The 23,544-nt window shown below is 43.4% G+C and overlaps 1 protein-coding gene across 1 annotated transcript; it reads right to left on the reverse strand.

Moving 5' to 3' along the window:
* Positions 1-8,374: 8,374 nt before the first annotated feature.
* Positions 8,375-12,132, reverse strand: LOC147894385 (putative pentatricopeptide repeat-containing protein At3g25060, mitochondrial). The gene is made up of 7 exons (XM_087385301.1): positions 11,352-12,132; positions 10,324-11,165; positions 10,029-10,203; positions 9,645-9,767; positions 9,500-9,562; positions 9,314-9,370; positions 8,375-8,487 (listed from the first exon to the last, which is right to left on the reverse strand). Exons 1-7 carry the CDS (start codon positions 12,130-12,132, stop codon positions 8,375-8,377), a joined length of 2,154 nt encoding a protein of 717 aa, XP_087241427.1.
* Between the last annotated feature and the right edge of the window lie 11,412 nt (positions 12,133-23,544).

Consider the following 23,544-nt stretch of genomic DNA (forward strand, 5'->3'; position numbering starts at 1 on the left):
AGTTCCTTGTCCACTATCAAATGTTGTGGTCAATTGAGCTCACCGCCAAGTTGAGTTCTCTCTGCCAATTCCTTGAAAGAAGTTGAATTGACAAAGGTAATTCCTTGAAAGACTTGAAAGAAAAACCTACCATGTTGCAGGATGGGGAGCCAAGGGAAATGGGTCGTCATTATTCTGTCAAGCACTAGGAGAGAACTCAACTTGGTGATGAGCCTCTTGTAATTGAGCACAACCTTCCGCACTAGGGAAGGAACTCAACTTGGTGATCAGCTCTAACACACTGAGAGCATGCATCAATGTGCTGGAGCTCACCACCATATTGGGTTCCATGTTCGCTGTTGAATGTTGTGCTCAATTAAGCTCACCTCCAAGTTGAGTTCCCTCTTCCAGTGCCTTGAAAGATGCTATGAAAAGAATTATTTCAATTATGAGGTGCTCGTATTGTCCCCTAGATATGAGGAGTTCCGGGTCAAAATTATAAGAAAGTCCTACCTACGATAGCATTAGGAGGTACTCTATTGTCCCCTGCATACAAGGCACCAGGTCAAAAGTGCAAGAAAGTGCTAACAAGGGCAAAAAGTGACACCCAGTCCTGCCAGTGGTGGTGTTGACAAGTGCTAAAAGTGTTTAAAGAAGTGTCACAAAGACAAAGTGCTAGCATCTTTGTATGTAACCTATTTTGTTAAATGTTTGCTTCGGTTGTAATTTATTTTGTTTCAATTTCGATGTAATACTATTATCACATAAACTATCGGATGTATTCTCTTTTATTTCAATTTCAATGTAGTACCATTATCGCCAAAACTATTGTTGTTGTTACTTCGGTAGTGAAAGTGGCTCTAAAGAAGAACAAATGGCATATTTCTGCTCTCATTTACATTTTACTGCAACCATAGGAATCGTTGCACAAGAAATTGTTGAAAAAACTATTGTTACTATAGTGAAAATGGTTCCAATAACTAGCGCAGTGGTTTAGAACTATAATAACTCCAATAGCCAGCACTGTGGTTTAGAATCATAATAACTCCAATAACCTGTGCGGAAACTATACTAAATTGCAAATGTCTACATTTTCCTTAGCTTGGAACCAAAATAGCACCAAGAACGTGTGTGGTGGTTGAGAAATTGTTGCACAAGGAGTAATACAACTAAAATATCTCCAAAATAACCATATTTTCCTTCGTTTAGAACTAAAATAGCTCCAAGATCTAGCATGGTGGTTGCAAATATGGACCTTGAGGGGTCCCCTTTAGACATTGACATGCAACGATGGTCTTCATGCCACGTGGTGGTCTCTCCATGCCAACATCCAGTGCGGTGGTCAGTGCAGCAAAAGATTGTGTTGCACAATGATAGATGGCGAAGCTGAGCAATGACAGGTGGCAAGGCAAAAATTTTGTGCCATAGTTAGGTCAACATGGTTGTGCTCGAACCAGCACGGTAGTCAACGCAACAAAAGATTGTGTTGCACAGTGATAGATGGCAAAGCTACACAAGCAAACATGGCAAGGCAGAGGCTATGTGATGTAGTCAGCCAAAGGCAGAGCAACAGTCTTTGTGCTCATGAGTAAATGCATATAGTGCCATGTGTCGAGCTCGACGCTATGAACCATGATAAGATTGTGTCTCATTATTACACCAGTGGGCCAATCATGATGCCGAAAAAACTTTCGGTGAGAGCGCAGGTCCACATAAAATTCAAAATCTCACCCACCAACATGTCACGTCACGGCCCCAAAATGGCCTCGAAAATAGTTCCGTGATTGGCTACACCCAAGCAAACATTGACCCTAAATCTCAACATGGGAAGCTTGCCATAGCTGGAGAGTCTTACGAAAGAGCCAAAGCCAAATCCATGGCATATATAGATCCATCAGTGGAGCAAGTACACTACTATTGCTACTACTTTTATGGCTAGCAATAACGTGTACTATTTCACAATTCTTCCCATGTTGACATTGCTTAATCAAAGTCGGATATGGGCAGCTCTCCAAATCGAACAATACATGGAGAAGCTATACATGGTCTTGCAAATCGTTCCCCCGAAGCATCTCGTCCTCAAAGAGAGAGGGGTTTTTGTGAGACTTTCTTTTAGGTAAAGACTTTCTAAAAGAACTCTTTGTGTACCAAGTCAGGAGATGAAAAAATTGTGCGCCAAAGATCAAGCTTTTAACAAAAATGACATCTATGTGCCCAAGAGGTTGTACAAGGATACTGTATGTGTGCTAGGACCAATGCCAAAAGAGGTCAATATATGTGATTATATATGGGTGTCATGTGTGTAAGATACATAATTATCCCGAATCCGAGGAAGATCACTTCCACATGTCACAAATTTTTGACGTGATGAAGTGCCAATTGCCAAGATACTGGGTGCAAGATGTATGAATTTGTATACCCATAAGGGACTGTTGTCAGTGGGAATTAATCATGTGATATGGGAAACGTCTCAATTGGATTTGTGGAGTTGAATCTCCTTAAGAATGTGCTAGTCTAAGCTACAATACACATCGAAATTATAAAATCGAGTAAAAGCTTTTTATCTTTGTTCATTTTTTGTGCTGGGTGGCTGCAATCGATCTAGAGGTGGTTTTAATGATTTTGCACCATTGAGAAATTCCTTCAAAATGAAAAGTTACGGTAATTTGAAATTTGAGCCAAACTTTGTCCAAGGAGTTGTAGAAAATGATGAGGTGGCATTGTGTGATGAGATGGAAATGCATGTTCACACCTTTGCTTACAAAAATGTTCTCATGTGGCACGATGTGCTTAGGTGGCACATGCTGACATGTCACTCATGATGTGGCATGGTGAATGGATCTACTGATGTGGCAATGGCATGATGATGTGGCTATTGATATGTGTGATGCTGACTGTGCTACAGACTAGATTGAGCTACCACATGGCTTAATACCACGTGGCACTTCACTAACCATAGGGTGTAGCTAACCTTAAGTAACCTAGGTCTGAGGCAAATGAACAAGCTACTCTGCAAAGTTTTGATGCCAAGGTCAATAGGGTCTGAGTTTGGATTTTTTTCTTGCTAAAATCATTTGCAAGGCATCATTGCTCTGGCTATCATGTGCGTACATTGTGTCTACCTTAGCCGCTTGAGTTTCCCATTTGTGTTATTGTTGTAGTTTGTCATTGAGTGCCTATTTTTATTGTGTCTCTTGCCACCTTGTAGTTCTACTTATTTGTAGTGTGTGTTGTGTTCTATGTTGCTTGTTGGCTCTAAACATTGTTGCTGTTTGCCTTTTATGAGTAGTTGTGTCCATTGTTGTTGACACTGTTGCTCACCATTGTCCTTCTTTGCATTGATTGTCGATCTCCTTGTGTAGTAGTTGTTTAGTTTTCATGAGTGTGACATCAAGTTTTGAAGTGCTAGTCCATCGTTGTGTAGCCGCTTTGTTCTCGCTCTCTTTGAGTCATTTGATTGTGTTGTAGTCAATGTAGGTCATTTATCTATTTGAAGCTAGTGTATGTTGCTTTAGAGTGTCAATTCATTATAGAGCCTCTATCTATTGCTCGAATTTTTCTATTGTCTAGACTATATCGAGCATCTAGTCTACCTATGGTCTTGTTGTAGTCATGTGCAAGTTTCAATTATAGAGTACCTTTCTCTTCAAAAAATTGCATTTGCAAAACTCAAATAGTTGCTTGAAAAATGGATCCGTGGCAAAAAAAAGCACTCCTTGAAGATGTGTCACTTATAAAACCCATAAAATGAACCTCACAAAGAATACGAGAAAGGAGAAATGCTAAAGTTTTGCATAACTTTGTCTTTATAGCTCATAATGACAAGCTTTCTAAAGCAAATTGGAGAGGGAAATGAGCTCTAAAAGATGCACTCTACAAGAGCCAGAGATTCCTCAAGAGGGAGGGATTGTGCCTTAACCACAATGAGGGCTTGTACTCTTAGAAGCTCCAATCCCATGTTGGAGGATCGGAGGAAAAATAGGTAAATACACACTATGCACTATACAATGGATGCGGCTTCATGAAGATGATGGAAGCCGGTTGACATTGATTGGTTACCTAGGGTGGCTGTGGCAGTGGCTCTACACAGATTGGTTGATCAACTTGAGTGGTTGATTAGTGCATGCAGAAGTTGTGGCGGTTTCCACCTGATAGGTTGGAGAATCCTATAAGGCAATGATGAGGTGGTAACCGTGTCACAATTTATGGGTCAATGGCACATTAGCTCGGTCCTTTTGTTCAAGCTCTCGAAGCTCCTTCTTTGTGTCAGAGCTGTTGCACATTCGTGCTAGGGTCTATGTAGAGTATGTGTCGTTGTACAAGGCAACAAGCCCTGTAGGAATGAGCCTCTAGTTGAAGGTTTTGTGTGACCAGATTTTCAAAGAATTTTTCAACTCTCTGTTCTCCTCAGTTTGCAGTTTTGTGATCACTCTGATAAAATTGGAATAGTCGTTTGATTTCAAACGTTCATTGCACAATCATTTCATCTTGGTTGGACTATTGCATTGCATGCAAACTATAAGCTTGATGCACAAGCTCTTAAACCTAACAATGGTATTGGAGCACGTCGATAGGGAAGCCTGTGAGCTCTTGTTGTGAGTTTGTCACAATTTCGTGAAGAAGATTGTAGACAGTAGGTTGTCGAGATTTACATGAGAGCTTGTCCGGATCATATATGTCAAGAATGTCGATTTGCAATAATTACAAGGTGCTTGCCTTTCTACGAGGGTGTAGGAAGCCACGAAGCAGAGGATGTTATAAGAAGAAGAAATCTGTAGATATTTGGGCCGAAGCCTATTTTAGAGCAATAGTTGAGTTCTATTGAGCACCAAGGCCTTTCCAAATCGGAGAAATGGATCTCACCGTGAAAGAGAAGTTTGAAAGTTCTCTTGTCAAGTTTTTAGGTAGGAATCTTACGTCTTGGTAGCTGGACACATGACTATATTTGATGTAGAAAGTTCTTTGGAGTCTAGTCAACAGAACAGAAAAGAAGCCAGAGTCTGAGCGAGATTGGTATCATGGAACCAGAAGAATGACAAAGCTATCGGCTAACTGGAAGAGCACTTGGACCGAACTACTTCCACCATGTTGATGTAAAGAAATCCGCGATCGAGAATTGGAGAATATTGGAGACGCTTTTTGGCATGTGCATGAAGCATTCTAAAGCAATATTGAAGCAAGAGTTATTCGGCGTGAAGATGAATGAAAATGAGAATTTAGGGTCATTCCTGAATACAATGCAATCTCTCCTCAGGAAATCACATAACTTAGGATCAGTTGTAGAAGTTGATGACAAAAAGGCCATTGTACTAAAGTCTCTATCTTTAAAATATAGTGAGACAGAGAGGATTTTATGACTTGATGAAAGTGCATATTTTCTTGATTGTGTAGCTCTACTCCTAAGCGAGGAAAAGCAAGATGATTTGTTGCAACCACTTAGTGACACTGCATATGCAATAAAAGAAAAAGGTAAACAAATTAAGAAGAAGGCTTGTGGACAGTGTGGCAAGCTAGGACACGATGAAGTTCACTGATCAAGACAAGGTCTTTTATAACTCTTTTGGTGCACTTGCCTTGCACTTGTTCTTGAGTTGCACTCTTAGGTGTTTATGGTGTTCACGTGTTTGAGTTATTGTTCTCTTAAGGTGTTGATTACTAGTTCTGAGCATTTTTTGTCCAGTTGATAGTTGTCTAGAGAATTATGTCATTTCCCTAATTCTCCCCATATCAGCTCAAGGGGGGTTTGTTGGGGTTTTGATCTTCATGGGGAGGAGACCTCAAACTTTAGGGTGATGTGGTGTATGCAGGTTCGTGGACATGATGCAGGCCAGTTGACATTCCAGGGTGGTAGTCCAGTGCATGAAGGATGTGGTAGTGGCTCTAAACCGATTGGTTGATCAACTCGAGTGGCTGATCAGTGCATACAAAAGTCGTGGCGATTTCCACCCGACGATCTAAAGAATTCTATGAGGTGGTGATGAGGCGATAACCGTGTTGCGATATATGGGTGATGGCACATTAGCTCGATCCTTTTGTCCAAGATCTCGAAGCTCCTTCTTTGTGTCAAAGTCATTGCACATTCGTGCTAGGGTCCATAGTAGAGTATGTGTCTTTGTAATCGGCAACAAGCCCCGTAGGGATGAGGCTCTAGTTGAAGGTTTTGTGTGACAAGTTTTTCAGAGAATTTTTCAACTATCTCTTCTCCTCAGTTTGCAATTTTGTCATCACTCTGATAAAATTGGAATAGGAGTTTGATTTCAAACGTTCATTGCACAATCATCTCATCTCTGACTGTTGCATTGCATGCAAACTATAAGCTTGATACACAAGCTCTTAAACCTAACATATAGTTGATTGTGCAGAGTTGGATCCAATTGATCTAGAAGGTTATACTTTGAATAAGAAGAGAAAAAAGGTGGAGTTTTGTGGTGGTAGGATAGGCAGACTTTATGCCTCTGAAAAGGAATGGTGGATGAGACCTCTACTGGGGGGAGGTAAATGCTTTCTTGTGGTCTTTCTAATCATGTCCCAGTTAATTGGTGGTTTTCTATCCTGGTGGTTAGTGGGCAGTCCCAAGATTTTCCAATTTAATTTGACTTTGAAGAAAAAAGTATTCTATGATCTGGACATAAGAATATTGCTGGGGTGTCATTGGGATGTGGAGAATCATTGCATCAAATGGGACAAATCTATAAAGGGAGTGGTTGCATATGCTTATGGATGGGACAAACAATATAGAGCTTTGAGAAGAAAGCTGATGACAAGCAAATAGCCCCTAAAATGCCCCTAAATGGTGAGAAATTTTTCCTTTTTATCTATCTCTACTCCTTTTATATATCTCTATTCTATAAGTTTTATCTCCTCTCTCTTCTATCATCTGACATATCTCCTCTATCTACTCTCTGCTCTCGACCTCCCGATCAAATTTTCTCGCCATGACGCCCGAGGTCTCCATTATCTTGCATGAGCTGATGTGTGACCTTGCACCTTGGCTTGCCATGCGTGTACTATGTTTGAGAGGCTTGCCTTTTGCTATATGACATCTTATCCTTCGTTCCCCCCCTTCCCCCCTATGGTAGTAGTTTTTCTTCTAGGGTTTGTTGGTAGGAAGAGCTTCTGGGGAACTTTGTTGCCGATGCTCAACAAAAAACACCCCCTCCCACCTTTTAAAAAAACAAGGTGGGTATCCCACTACGGCCCTACCTTTTGGAATGTTATTGTAGATGTAAGTGTTAGTGTGCATTATGTGCAAATGTATGCAATGGAATGGTTTGTCTAGTATGTGAATGAGGTATGTGCTTGTTTGTTGGGTTTGTCAAGGTTGCTCCATGTATGGTCTAAATAAGAGTCGTAAATTGTTCGCTCTTTGTTGAAGTGAAAGTAGTCCATCATGGTTTGTACATTGGTGTTCTTTGAGAGGTATCTATGCTCAAGTCACCACTATGGACTTGCTTTCAATAAGGTGGCACAATCACTAAGTCCCTATTTAGAGAAAATGTGAAGTAGCTCGGATACATATTACAAAAAAAAGAACATTAACTTGTAGAAGGGAATTGAAAGGTGTAAATTGGAAGGAAATGAAAAGAGAAAAATGGAATTGAAGGTGAATGAATATAGGCAAAGGTAGATGAGTGAAAAGAGAGGAGAGAAAAGAGATGAAAGAGAGTATGGACCATTAAATATGAGTGGGGACGTGGCCATTTTCGCAAGAGATCCTCATTTAGATAGTATCACATGCTTTTAATAAAGGTGGTGAAATACAAGCTATTCACTACCCCTCTCATGTAAGGCAAAAAACTTGATCCACACAACGTGACAAAGTCATTTAGGATCTTACACAAAGAGACAAAAACTTGAACCTAAACCTCATTACAATGGCCTAAACTATCACTAATCCTAACAATAAACACTAAATAAATAGTCAACTTGACCACATGCATTGCAAAAAGTGGGATGGATCTTAGCACAAACTAATCAAGTTCATCCCTTAGACCCTTACAAGGCCAAAAACAAACAAACAAGCAAACCAGTCATGCTATTACCGTTCCCCCCCCCCACCCCCTCCCTTGTCCAATTATGTCCCCATCGTCGTGGGCTTGGGGAGACATGCATAACATCTTGCCACACACCACACACATTCATGTCATTGTGTGGATTATATCGGATCTTTGACCGATCCAATGGTTTAATTCAATATGTGGGATATAGTGATGTTATCAATCTTCAACACGTGATTATGAGCAAAGAAATCTTCGAGACCCAAAGCTTTCGCTCCACAAACCCTCCGGCATGTCTCCAAGTGTGAGGAAAACTAGGAGGTAGAGCCTGCTAGGCTATCCTATTTTGTGCGTAGAAACCCTTGTTAGCTCCTAGTCAAAGACTTCACTTGGATGCTTCAGAATCCCTTGGTGAAGCATCCCTTGGATTCTGCAATTGCTTCCATTGACAAGTCATTCGAAGAACCAAGAAGCAAGGAGGTTAAGAGACGAAACTTGAACTTTCTGCGACCTACACACAAGTCAAGCTTACACAAGAGCCTTTACCGAGCTAAGCTATTGGCATGCAAGCCGCTGCATGTACATTAATCGTGGGCCAATTACCTTTGATAGCAAAACCAGAGAACAAAGAGATAGGTAAGCAAGGATCAAGTATTAACAAGGTGGCAAACCACTATGCATTGCTAGGAAAATGAGAGGGGGCAAGATTTTAGCCTAGAGCATAGTCTACTTAGCAACCATTGGTATCAACAGTAAAGAATCCTAAATAACAGTTATTCATGTAGTGGGGAATTCCAAAAGATCCCTTCCAGAATCCTTGTGCCTTTACATCCGTCAACGATTGGGGTCAAGGGATCCTCACCGTCCAAGCAAGATATTTCCATACTGATAAAACGTGATTCGAATGCTAACCGGTTATTTTACACAAATTCTACCACTTGTTAAAATCGATAAGCTAATGACAAAATCCCATGGCCAAGGAATGGCACGATTCTTGCACCATTGGATTCGTTGTTGATCCTACAACGTGAAAATGGCATCGCTTGTGTGCCGATGCGTGAAACTTTTAATCGTGCGGCTAGAAAGAGCCACTAGAGGCACACCATTGGATCGATTTTGAGGCCGCCAGATGCACGTCATGTGTCATGCCACCTCCCAAGCCGTCGATGGCCAGAAATTGAAGGCGGTTTTTGGTTCCCCATCGGCAACCAGTGCCACAGTTTCCTCCCGGGAATTGGCTCCCGCCGCCTTGGGAGACTGTGACCTGTCATCCCTGAGAAGAAACTTTCTGAAGAAATGACACAGAATCAAAGGCATTGAAAGAATGATGCACTTACCTCCGTCGATAGATGCAAAAGTCAATTTCTTCCCGTCCATCTCAAGCGAACATCTTCCTATTGAGTTATGCATGACTTAAGCAAACGGCAAAAGATTAGCAGTGCACAGGTTTGAGTATGGCATTGGCAAGACAGTTTGGTTTAGCTATACGCCCACGTTGGCGAATGTCCTCTCCCAATGCAGACCTCTGGCGTTGACATTTAAAGTGGTACTGTTAGCTAACTCCACAGAAACACTTGCCTTGATTCCTGAACACACACCAACACTCCCATCTTCTAAGGACCAGCAAGATGTGTAGTATGAAAAAGCTTTGCCACTCCCTGGACACACCTCTCCTCAGCACTGCAGACTCCATTATGAAGGGGGACACTGCAGTCACCAACAAATAAGCGTTGTCAACATTGTCCGACAAAAAAACTTCCCCTCCTTGTAAAAGCGAATGCAACTTCATCTCTGCAAAGAATTTTCTGATCCATTGTCCTAATGGCAATTCTCACAACTGCCAAGATTTTAGAGAAGACGTAACGGTGTCCCCTAGGGAGTGTTGATTAGGGCACAGGAAACAGCAGTTTCCCACGGTCTGCATTTTCTATTTCATCATCACATACTTCCTGGCAATTGGGTTCAGATACTTCCCCAATCGGAACATATTTCAGCTTCGCATTCGGTTTGGGGATGTCTTATATCCCCCACCACAAATTTATGCACGTCCACCAGCTCTGCTATCATCTTCAGATTCTTGAGCAAGCTTTGTCATTATCTGAATTTTACCAGAGTCCTCTGTCATGTGAGCATGAGCGTATATGTTTGCCATCAAGATATATGCCTGAGGTATTTTTCCATCTAATCTCACCAAACTTCCAAAGGCATGCCTTGCAGTCTCTACATTCTTCCAATTCCGGCATGCACCCAACACGGTCAACCATATAGCAACATTAGGTTGGAAAGGCATCTTCTCCACCATTGCCACTGCCTCATCCAGTCGGCCAGCACGGCCAAGGAGATCAACCATACAAGTATAATGCTCCATAGTCCTCGTAATGCCATACTGATAACTCATAGCCTGAAAGTAGTCCTGGCCATTTTCCACGTGACCCACATGACTGCATACAGTAAGAAGACTAACGAATGTGACCCCATTCGGCTGTAGGCCTTCCTGCCTCATTCTCTGAAACAACTCAAGCACAAGTTCATTTTCTCCCTGACGGGCATATCCAGCAATCAATGCATTCCATGATGTAACATCCCTTGTTTGCAATGCATCAAACAAGTGTTGGGCGTCAGACATGCTACCACATTTAGCATACATGTCAACAAGACTGGTTGCCACATCTGCAATAGTCTCAAAACCAAGCCAGCTAAGTTGAGAATGCAGTTCCTTTCCAGCTTCCAGTGTAGTCGTGTTGCTACATGCTTTCAGGATGGCAACAAAGGTAAAGCTGTTTGGTGAGAGACCTTGCTCTTGCATTTGCGTATAAAATCTGAAAGCCTCACCACTTTCTCCTTGCTCAGAAAATCCCAGGATCATGGTATTCCATGCAACAACATCACAATGACGCAATTCATCAAATACACAATGTGCATCCTCCATGCTCCCGCACTTTGCATACATATTCACCAAGGCGGTTCCCACAATTACACCCGACTCAAAGCCACTCTTTAGTACTAAAGAGTGGATGCCTCTACCCTTTGCCAGGTACCTCATTTCTGCAATGCTTCTGTCACCTTCCTTCGCATCCTCGAATGTTGCCAGGCCAGCACAAGCCTTTAATATGCCAACAAAGGTTCGAGCATTCGGTCGGATGCCTTCCTGGTGCATCCGTGCAACCAGTTCCAAAGCCTGGGAGCTGCCTTCATTCTCAGCATACCCCAGGATCATGGTATTCCATGTAGCCACATTACGATGAGGCAATTCATCAAAGACACGCCATGCATCCCCCATGCTCCCACATTTTGCATACATATTCACCAAGGTGGTTCCCACAAATACATCTGACTCAAACCCACTCTTAGCTACTTGGGTATGAATCACTCTACCTTTCACCAGGCCCCCTATATTCACAAATTTCCCTTTAACGTGCTTGCCCTCTTCCGACACTGCCAAGCCACTACAAGACTTCAATGCCCCTACAAAGGTCCGATCATTTGGTTGGACACCCTCTTGGTGCATCTGTGTATATAATTCCAAAGCCAGGTTACTGTCTTCTTGCTCAGCATACCACAGGATCATGGTAGTCCATGAAGCGACATCACGATAAGGCAAGCCCTCGAAGACATGCCAAGCATCCTCCATATTCCCACATTTAACATACATATTCACTAATGTGCTTCCCACAAATGAATCTGACTCCAAGCCACTCTTTAATGCTTGGGAATGGATGGCTCTACCTTTGACTAGACAGCACAATTTTGCAAATATCCCATCACCTTGCTTCGCCTCTTGGAGCGCTGCCAGGCTGCTGCAACTGCTCAATGCACCAACAAAGGTGCGACCATCTGGTTGGACACCCTCCTGGAGCATCCGTGCATACACCTCTAAAGCCTGCGCCCCCTCTTCCTGCTTTGTATATCCAAAGATCAGAATGTTCCATGACACCACATTGCGCTTAGGCATGGTGTCAAACATGTGGCGAGCATCCAGTATCCTTCCCCTCTTCATATACATATGAATCAAACTGTTTGTCTTAATCACCGAAACCTCATTTCGAGGTTCCTCAGAAAGGGTAAAATTTTCCTTATCCTCCTTCAGCTGAGGCAATCTTTTGTGGGCAGCATCCCCATGTGTGCGTGCACCAAAGGAATGACTGCAGAGGGGCATTCTAACGTGTGAACCCATAATTAATGGAACCCGTAAGGTAGCTGGGATACAGCTACCTTACAAAAACCAAGATCCCGTGACGAAGCATAGAGAACGACCTCAAGCAAGATAAGAACAAGCACGTGATCGCAGTGAGAGAGCTCTGATTCACGAACAGTGCGTCTGCTCAACCATTGCATCAAGGAGTAGTCTACTCCATCTATGAATTCTTGTAGTGCATAGAAGTATGAAAGCACTGCAGCCCATTCTGCCATTGACGCTGGGCTTGATGAATTGTAATCTATGGGAAAATGTTTTCTAACGATGCCCAAAAGGCTGTGCAAAACAAATCCGCTTTCGCAGGTGAATAGAACGGAAGGTGATCATTAGTTGATTGTGCATGTGACGTACCGGAAGAAGCAGGTACCTATCCTTACTGAATTCGACTCTCCCTCAGATGTGTTGTTTGCTTTATAGGAGCCTCACCAGGCTGCATTGCCACCAAGTACCCATGGAACAGTCGCCAACCAGCGCCGCTTTGGCAAACACTCCTCCTCTCTAATATAGTTAGAGCACAGAGGAACAACCAAGGTAACAAACATGCACTAAAGCACTTGCCTCCAACTTGTGGGTTTTGCTGGTCTTTAGACACTGTCCATTATTTATTATTTTTTTGTGGATTGTTTAGTAAGAAATAATAAAAAAGAAACTCTTTGAGGACTCTCAAGATCCATTAGGATTTTCCAAGGTTCTATAGTTATTTGCATGCTCTCACACTAACAGCCAAAGATTCCTAGAGACATTGCGAAACTACTGAGCAACACACCCACTATGCAAAAAAGAGTTCCTGGTAAGCCTGGCTATGGCTGTACGTTGCGAAATATTAGAGCTACTATAGGTCGTTGCATCCGAAGGGTTTTCCCCGCGTGGGCCTAGCTCTTTCATTCTTCGTTGCTCTGTCCCTTCTGAGCGACTACCGTTCTTTGAGCCAGCCAAGACTAGGAGAAGTCGGCAGATTTGAATAGAAGGAGACTGACGTACTAGAATACCTTCTGTGACCTAGGTTTCTCCAACGTTGTCCTCCCTATCATTTCTACGTTAGAAGACTTCTAAGTTCCGCCATCTTCCAACGTCTACTAGAAGGAAGTGATTTGGTGACAATACATAGCTTAATAAAAATTCTTAAAAATGATCTGCTTAGAGACTATCTCCCCAGCATGTTTCGTAAGTCTCCCGAATGAAGAGTAGAATAGAGGAGCGGGGTCAGGGACTCGTGGGTATGAAGCTGGGCTGCAGTGCTTCCAAGTGAGCTCGTTGGTAGTGTCAACAACAAAGAAGCTCTATAAATATTGGACACGGGATAGCCGGGTGGCTTTTCTGCCATGGTCACATCGTGATTAGAGTTCTGGATAGGAACAACTATCACACAAGCTCTTTGGAGCTTATTAAACCTGAATGGTGGATGCAATTTCCTGGTGGCCTGCTTGGGAGAACGATGAGAGGCAAGGAAAAACGACTTAGTGTTCACCGTGCCCAGCCAGTAGACTGAAACGAAACTGCCATGAAAGTCTAAAACAAAAGGTAAGCAAAACAACAAATCATATGTAAGGCTAGCAAAAACTTTCGTGTAGAAAATCATAAGGCAGTTCACCATTTTCATGATCCTTATAAAGCAACATGAAGGTAGAGAGGAGTTCCCTCAGCCCACCTCTAAACAATGAGTTACATTAGGAAATCCTTCATGCTCAAAGGAGCATCGAACATGGCTCAGTAGGGCCCTGGAAAATAATCGACGAGCCAACGTATTTGGACTCCGCATAGATACATTGCATGGATCTACACACCATGCTCTGAAGGAATGCGCTGGTTGAACTTGACTACAGAAAAATGGCTACTCAAAATACCTGGTAGAAGAGGAGCTTCGAGTGAAGGTAGCTCTACTGCTCAAGTCCTCAGCACCTTGGGCTGTACAGCGAGTATGTGTTGAGAGTTCACGCTCAACATCATGTGATCATGTGTGCATAGCACCATCACGTGATCATATGTGCATAGCACTAACCTTATAGAGTGCTATAAAGGAAAGGGTTAGCTTCCCTAACCCTAACCCTAAAAGGGTTTGTATATATTCTATTTTTTCAACTAATTCTAGTGTACAGTTAGTCATTTGTGGTGTGCTCTCTAGCTGTGCCCTCTCTCCTCATCTCCACTCTTCTCCTCTCCCCTCTTCATATTTTGTCATGGTATCAGAGCATGGTTCTGCCTTCCGTTGAGGCGCCATCCTTCTTGTGAGAGTGATTGAGAGATTGAGAGATTGAGAGAGATTGAGTGTTCCATTCTCTTCCGTTGAGAGAAAATTCCGTCATTTGTTCTTGAGAGATTTCCGTCATTTGAGAGAGTTATTCATTCCGTTCATTCTTTGTGAGGACTTCCATTATGAGTGAGAGAGAGATTGTCCATCCATTATCTTTGTGAGAAAGATAGGGAGAGTTCCGTGAGGTTGAGATTTGGAGGAGGAAATCTTGTCTTTGAGAGAAAAAGAGAGTTGTTGATGGAAAGAAAAGCCAGGGAGTAAGAGTCTTTTTTTCAGAGTTTGAGGACTGGAGAGGGACATACTACAGCTCCACTGCAAACGACGAACCTTTGAGCTCCTTCACAAGCTCCCACACAAGTCTAGCTCAAAGGGCTCAGCCTACCTTCAGCGCACCGACTCGAACTCTTGAGCTCAAAGCCCTGCAACAACAAAACTCACCAAATGGCGGTCTTTCACAAAGAGAAGCGTCTCACCAGTCTGCTCTATTGACTTTGCATCCATAGAGGCGATGCTCCAAAGCAGCTTTACTCAACCATCGAGCAGCTATGGCAATGACATCTGCTTTGTTTGAGGAGTTTATCTAAGGACGATAGAAGCATCACAACCCCTTATGAAGCAATTGTGGAGCAGCAGACACCTTCAACTTTCAAGTAAGTGATCTGCCACAGTGCCTTAGCTTCGTTAACGAGCCCAAATACGGCTCCAACGGCCCATGCAGCGAAGCTGACAAGGGAGCTCCATAGTCGAGCCTCTTATGTGAATCAGCACCTATCTATGACCTCCAGCCAAGCGCACAACCGTTGGTCACTAGGTAGCAAGCAACTCTACGGCTGCTCTCCGCCATACGATCACCGGCCAACGCATTCGATCAGGCTCGTTGTGCAGAGACTTAGTAGACAAGGTTGACGCTCCATCGACTTGCAAACCCCCGCTCCTGGCAACGCCCGCTCCACGAACGACGGGCTTATACGCTTGATTTGCCTCAACGACTCTCTCGCCACGAAGCGAGCGCCTCCATCGATCGGATCTCCAAGAGCACCCACGACCACCTCACACACAGGCCGCGACGGAATCGGCATCTTCGACGGAATCTCCAAAAGATTCTGGTCACTCTCCATGCAACACGTGGCAGATAGGACCTAACCAGGCTAAGGTTCTGTCAACTCCTAGTTAGGTGGTTTGGTCACAATTGTGCCACGTGGCAACGTAATCTTATCTGCCACGTCATCATCTTATCCACTGCCACGTCATCTGCCACATCAGCACTGCCACATCAGTATTGCCACGTTAGCACTGCCACGTCACCTGCCACGTCATCAGTGACACGTCATCAGCCACATCACCTGCCACGTCATTAGTGACACGTCATCAGCCACGTCACTTGCCACGTCATCAGTGACACGTCATCAGCCACGTCACCTTCCACGTCATCAGTGACACGTCATCAGCCACGTCATCTGCCACGTCATCAGTGACACGTCATCAGGCCACGTCATCTGTGCCACGTCATCTGCCACGTCATCTGTGCCACGTCATCACTGCCACGTCATCAATGCCACGTCATCAGTGACACCTCAGCACTGCCACCTCAGCACAGAGCTTCACTGGCACACCTCTTGCTAAGCACAGTGCCACATCATCACTGCATGTGACTCACAGTGACACATCATCATTGAGCACCATTTGCACTCCTTTTGCCCCTCCACCTAGATCAAGTCATATCTCTTGATCCAGGAAGAATTTGAGGGTGCTCCAAAAAGGAAAGTCGCTCGATTTTTCGTGCTCTACGCGCTCGTTACATCACGCGCACATTTCGGCGCAAGTTACACTCACATTTGAGCCTCGCCGACAAAACCACTTCCTTCACGCACATTTGCCTCTACATCGACGCATCTGACCCAGCACTTAAAAAGAACAAAGGAAAAGGAATTATTTGCTGCTCTTTCATCGATCGACGGTTGGTTTAGATCTAGATCAGAGTAGACTAGATCGCCATAGAGGGGACGCTTTGAATTCCCCAAGTTGCCAATCTAAGCCATGCCCGAAATTCCCGACTAGTACCTACTCGGAGTCAGTCCATACGCTCACATCCGATTTCACATCATTGCATTACCTGAAACCTTACGTTCATCAGTTCAGTGAGCAGACTTCAGAGTTCAGAGGCATTGCAGATTGATTCAGTGGGCAGATAGCACTTGATTTCACACACACATGCCACCATTGTAAAGCCTATTTGGCTATCTCACGGCATCGTGCACATCATTTTCAGCCTTGTAAAGCCTCTTGGCTATTCCCGGCATCATTGCCACAAGCCTTGTAACACAGGTCAGATCTTATTTACTGCAGTTCTATCTTCACCGACGGTACAGAGATTTCACTTGGCATCTTCAGTGTATTTGCAGTTGATTCATACAGAGTTTTCCAGGACACTTTTTGAGTACATTGTTTGCACCATGTCGACTAGCAACCTCAATCTGGAGGCATCTGCTAAGTTAGAAAACTCCAATTACGGTACATGGAAATACCGAATGGAGACCATTCTTGTGCTTCAGGACAAATGGGAGTATGTTGATGGATCCATACCTAGACCATTGGCCGATCCAGCCACCAGTAGCTCTACTCCATCTGTTGTCACCGCACCAGCAACGGGATCTACATCGGGATCTACATCTACACAAACAGTTTCCGCACCAGTAGCAGATCCTGCCATTGCCCGAGCTCAAGCAGAATGGGATAAGAAAGACAAGTATGCCTATCACCTGATCAAGCAGAATGTGCAAGATGTCATGCTAGCACAGCTCAACACAGTCAAAACATCAAAAGAAGCATGGGATATGTTCGCAGCTCTCTACGAGTCCAAGAACACATCCAGGATTCTCACCTTGAGAAACCAGATCAACCAGAGTTTCCGCAATAGCAATGAACCTGGTCATGCTTATGTACTCCGCATCAAAGACTACAACAATCAACTTGCAGCAGCAGGAGAGACTATGAATCCCGCAGAAATGGTTCAAGTAATCCTGAATGGACTAGGAGAAGGATATGAGAATCTGGTCCAGAGTATTGCCATCCAACAGCAAATTCCAACACTTGAAGAACTTCAGTCAGTTCTACTTGGTGAAGAACTCAGGACTCAGGCCATTCAAGCACGTAAAGGCACGTAAAGGTCATTCTAATGATCAGGCATTCACCGCTTCAGACAGAAGCAGAGGCAAAGGCAGAAACAGAGGTAGATCATATCAGAAAAGTGGTCAAAATCAAAGTCAGAATCAGCATCAGCATCAGCAGCATCCTCAGCAACATCAAAATCAGCAAAGAGGAAATCATTCCAACCGAGGAAGATTCCAAGGACGAGGGAATGCATCCACCAATGTGTCAAACATTCAATGCAACTATTGTCACAAGTTTGGACACTATGAAAGAGATTGCCGCAAGAAGCAGTATGACCAAGGCGGTCAATCCAGCAGTAATCGAGGGAATTCCCGAGGAAGAGGAAATCATCGTGGTGGACATTCTAGTCACAGTCATTTTGCAAATGAACATGGCAATATGTTTCTTGCAAGTGAGGAATTGCATCAGACTGATACAATGCACCAAGACACTGATTTCAATCCCAAAGAGGATTTCAGCTATCAAGTCGACCAAGTGGAACAGGATCCTTGGTACATCGACAGCGGTGCATCATCTCATATGACAAATCATCAGGAATGGTTCACAGAAATGAAGCCATTAGAAGGTCAAAAGAATGTCATCTACACAGCAAACAATACACCGAATCCGGTTCAAGGGACAGGTGTTATCCCTATGAACAATTTCACTGGTACAAAAGGATTAGTCAAAGATGTGCTCTATGTTCCGAAGCTCAGCAAGAACCTTTTGTCAGTAGGTCAAATGACGGAACACAACTACAAAGTCATCTTCGACGGTGATGAATGCACTATCAGAGACAAATCCAAAAGAGGTCAGCTAGTAGCAAAAGGTGTCAAGGAAGGACGCTTGTACAGGATGCTAGCTACCGTACCAGATAAGCATGCCATGTCAGCTCAAATGCAACAGATGCCACTATCTGCAAAATGGCACAAGAGATATGGTCATGTCAACTTCAAGTACTTGTTAGATCTAAGGAATCAAAATATGGCAATTGGGATTCCGAAGCTACAGTTTCTTGGAAAGGTTTGTGAAGCATGCTGCTTCGGCAAACAAAAGCGAACCAACTTTGTCAGAAGTACCTCTCGTGCACGAGGTATTCTTGATTTAATTCATACAGATGTATGGGGTTATGCCCAGACCCGCAGCATCAATGGTTCACTTTATTACTTGACCTTCATCGACGACTACAGCAGATATTGTTGGGTCTACTTTCTGAAAGAAAAATCTGAAGTGTTTGCCAGATTTCAAGAATTTAAAGCCATGGTAGAGAACCAAACAGGCAGAAAGATCAAGGTCATGAGATCAGACAGAGGAGGTGAATACATGTCTTCAGCCTTCATGAACTTTTGCAAAACTCACGGCATTCGAAGACAATTCACATGTGCAGATACTCCTCAGCAAAATGCAATAGCTGAAAGGAAGAATGGGACTTTAGCAGACAGTGCTAGAGCAATGCTTAGTGAAAAGCATCTTCCGAATCAGTATTGGGCAGAAGCAATAGCTACACCTAACTACTTGCTTAATCGGCTTCCTACCGAACCGATACAAGGTATGACTCCTTATGAAGCATTCACTGGACACAAGCCACGCATTGGGCATCTCCGCATATTTGGTTGCATAGCATATGCCCACATACATGATGATCATCGCAGGAAATTGGATGCGAAGTCACGCAAATGCATCATGGTTGGCTACAGTGAAGAAAGTAAAGCATACAAATTGTATGATCCCATCAACCGCAAAGTCATTATCTCCAGAGATGTAATCTTCGATGAGGAATCAGAATGGAAAACCTCACCTACACAGGAGATAGAAGCATCGACTTCACAGTCACCTACAGAACAGGTTGATGAAGAAGAGCAAGAATTGCCAGCAACACCCCAATCAGCGTCACAGCAGCTCAGACGGTCTACTAGGGAAAGCAGACCACCAGCCAGATTGACATATGCTCAGAAAGGCAAAGCAATTCAGGTGGAAACCACCAACTATGCTCTTATGACTACCATCATGGCTACAGAAGAGCCAGTGTACTTCGCAGACGCAGTAGATAAGCCAGAATGGCAAACTGCAATGAATGAAGAAATGGATGCTTTGTATAAAAATAACACTTGGGAATTATGCGACCTTCCACCAGGAAAGAAGGCCATAGCCAACAAATGGGTATACAAAGTGAAGTACAATCCAGATGGCAGTATTCAGAGATACAAAGCCAGATTAGTTGCAAAAGGATTTGCACAACAATATGGTCAAGATTATGATGAGACTTATGCTCCAGTAGCAAAGATGGATTCCATACGGTTCTTGATATCACTAGCAACACTCAGTAAATGGAATGTGTATCAGCTCGATGTCAAGAATGCATTTCTCAATGGTTATCTAGACGAGAAAGTCTACATGCAACAACCAGCCGGTTATGTTGAACCAGGACAGGAGAACAAGGTTTGCCATCTCAAGAAAAGTCTCTATGGCTTAAAGCAAGCACCCAGAAGTTGGTACAGCCGGATTGACAAGTATTTTGCTGATCTGGGATACATGAAGTCCAATGCAGATCATACTCTCTACTACAAAGTTCAAGGGGAGGATATTACTATTGCACTTTTGTACGTAGATGATCTGATTGTGACAGGAAGCAAGGATAGCTTCATCAGAAAGCTAAAACAAGACTTATCTGCAGAGTTCGACATGAAAGATCTTGGACTTATGCACTATTGTCTTGGAATTGAGTTCTGGAGAGATTCAGATAGCACATTCATGAGTCAGCTCAAATATGTTGACAGTCTCCTGAAGAAGTTTCATATGGCAGATTGCAAGATTGCAGCCACTCCCATGGAACAGAGTTTGAAACTTACTAAAGATTCATAAAAGCCTACAGTCAATGACAGATACTACAGGCAACTCATTGGATCTCTTATATATCTGACAATCACACGGCCAGATATTTGTTATGTAGTAAGCTCACTAGCACAATTTATGGCAAATCCAAAACAGTCTCACTGGAATGCAGCCAAAAGAGTCTTGAGATACATCAGAGGTACAAGACAATTTGGGATAGAATACAGAGGAAGTCATCCACGGTTGCATGGATACTGTGATAGTGACTATGCTGGAGATCATGAGACCAGGAGATCGACACAGGGATATGCATTTTTCCTTGGTCAAGGTGCTATATCATGGTTGTCAAACAAACAGCCAACTGTTTCTTTGTCTTCGACTGAAGCAGAATATAGGGCACTCACTACAGGTGCATGTGAGGCTATATGGCTCAGAAGACTATTGTCAGAAACAGATTACTTTGATGAGTCAAAGCCAACAACAATATACTGTGATAATCAATCGGCTCAAGCATTGGCCAAAAATCCAGTATATCACTCCAGAACAAAGCACATTGATGTCAGAGAGCACTTCATCAGAGAAAGAGTGTTACTTGGTGACATCACACTGCAGCATTGTGATAGCAAAGAAAATGTTGCAGACATCTTTACCAAACCACTCGGTAAAGAGCTATTCGAGAAACACCGACTAGCTCTTGGTTTGATGCAGAGGAAGGACATTCCCATTAAAGGGGTGTGATGGAATGTAATGCTCAGTCCTTCTTCGATCCCCCAGAATCATCATCTTGAGGGAAGGCCTACTTCATGATGTTGATCTTGAGGGAAGGTGTTGAGAGTTCACGCTCAACATCATGTGATCATGTGTGCATAGCACCATCACGTGATCATATGTGCATAGCACTAACCTTATAGAGTGCTATAAAGGAAAGGGTTAGCTTCCCTAACCCTAACCCTAAAAGGGTTTGTATATATTCTATTTTTTCAACTAATTCTAGTGTACAGTTAGTCATTTGTGGTGTGCTCTCTAGCTGTGCCCTCTCTCCTCATCTCCACTCTTCTCCTCTCCCCTCTTCATATTTTGTCAGTATGTAGCCAGGGGGTCAGTTCCCATGAAGGAAGATACTTCCTAGCTTGCACTCGAGGTAGCCGTTCACATATGGGAGGCAAAGTGGGATACAGAATTACGAGAGGTAGCTATTGATACTTTCCGTAATGTTTTTGGCTCTACCTTTGGGTGGTTTTCTTCCAAAGTGAGGGCTCCCCTAAATCACATCTTCCCTATTTCAAGCTCTTGAATACCGTGTCAGGGTACTTTCCCTCGACTTTTGTTCCACTCAGCCTTGTAGTTAAGTGGGCAATAGTGGATCTAATTTCACCATTCATTCTATGTACTCTTGGATTTTCTTGTCCATTGAGATCTCAAAAGATGTGCTGCCAGCCATGGCCATTAAATTATCACTCTCCACACTGATCTCGAGGATCCTAGTCAAATCCAATTATCAAATCTAGTCCCAGTGTCTGGCTCTACATTGTCTTAACTTCTCCATAATGTTTTGCACATGTGGTCCAAGCCTTATCTCCATAGATACTCATCAATCAGATACTAGTCTTATAAGTATCAATCGCATTAATTATGTGGAAAATGCCAAGACCAATCCAAGTTATAGGGGCATAATGGCTACACCTCCATTTTCTGGGAGATTATGAAGTTTCTAGATAGTGCATAATGTTATTTTTAGAGTGACTAATGCTAACCCCCATAAATGTTCTCTATGGGGATGAAGCACCATAATTATAGGTGCTAAATATATCCTTTCCAATGTAATCACTCGGCTATTTCTTTATAAGACGATGGGACAAATGGGATAGGTAAAAAAATGAATGTTCTTCCTTCGAGATGAAAATGAAATAAATCAAGTGAACAATCCCTAATGTTTTCCAATACTTTTCCCCATGCTCTTTTTGCATCCCTGGAGCCTTTCTACCAATATCTGGGATAGATATAAACTCCGTTGTATCAAAACATATACCAAAATGAGATACACCCCTGGAGATCAAAGGTCTCCAATGGGGAGGGGTGCGTGTGTGTGTGCGTGTGTGTGGGCATGTGCATGGGTGTGTGTGTGGGCGTGGGCGTGGGCGTGTGTGTGTGCATGCACGTGCATGTGCATGTGCGTGAGCGTGTGCATGTGCATGTGCGTGTGCATGTGTATGTGCGTGTGCATGTGCGTGTGTGTGTGCGTGTGCGTGTGCACATGACAGAGGGAGGGGGGAGAGAGAGAGAGAGAGAGAGAGAGAGAGAGAGAGAGAGAGAGAGAGAGAGAGAGAGAGAGAGGAAAGAAAGAAAGATGTATTAACGTCTGCGGAAGACCTCATGAGCCTATGGGACAAGGTACAAAGTACACCACAAGAATAATCTCATACAAGCCCCAATGGGTTGGAGCAAAGGGCATGCTAAGGCCCTTGCTGAGTGCTAATATTGCTAAACTAAAAAACAAAAAACCTGATAAATTGATAAGCTAATAACTTGATAACTCTACAGAGTTCAATAACTTGAGAAAAATCAGAGATAATCTAGAGACTAGCTGAGAGTTGTAGCATGCTAAGGTCTAAGATCTAAGACTCAAGCTGAGAAGCCAAATCCCAACACCATGGTGTCTTGCTTATGAGTGGTGAAAATGTCTCTGATCTGCATCTGTCAGGCTGTGTCATGCTATGGTGGCGGAGGGGGACGTGTTCTTCTGGATCTCTGAACCCACTGGGCTATGTTCAGCGTAACCCCTTGCCTCACGCAGTCCCCCTGACAAAAGTTGTGATAGGATAGACCTCAATAGAGTGTGCTCTGGTCACTCTCCGTGTTGTAGGTGGTCTCTGCATCCCTCTATCAGTAATCCATGATGCCCACATGTCAACTATCTACTCCACCTCCATCCCAACGTGTCTTAGAGCTCACTCAAATGCATAGAAGTCTATGATGTGACGTTGTACTCTATCAGACTCTCTATCCTATGGTCTGGTCATCTCTCGCTACTCTCTAATCTATCATAGTAGGGTCTCCCTATGTTGGTGCATCTCAAGTAGATAGAGCCCAATGCAGACCTGATCCTGGAAGTGGATCAATCATGAGAGTGGACCAAAGCC

This window comes from Dipteris shenzhenensis, chromosome 14 (genome assembly GCF_047967505.1).
Source record: "Dipteris shenzhenensis isolate YYH24624 ecotype China chromosome 14, Dip_SZ_1.0, whole genome shotgun sequence".
NCBI lineage: Eukaryota > Viridiplantae > Streptophyta > Polypodiopsida > Gleicheniales > Dipteridaceae > Dipteris > Dipteris shenzhenensis.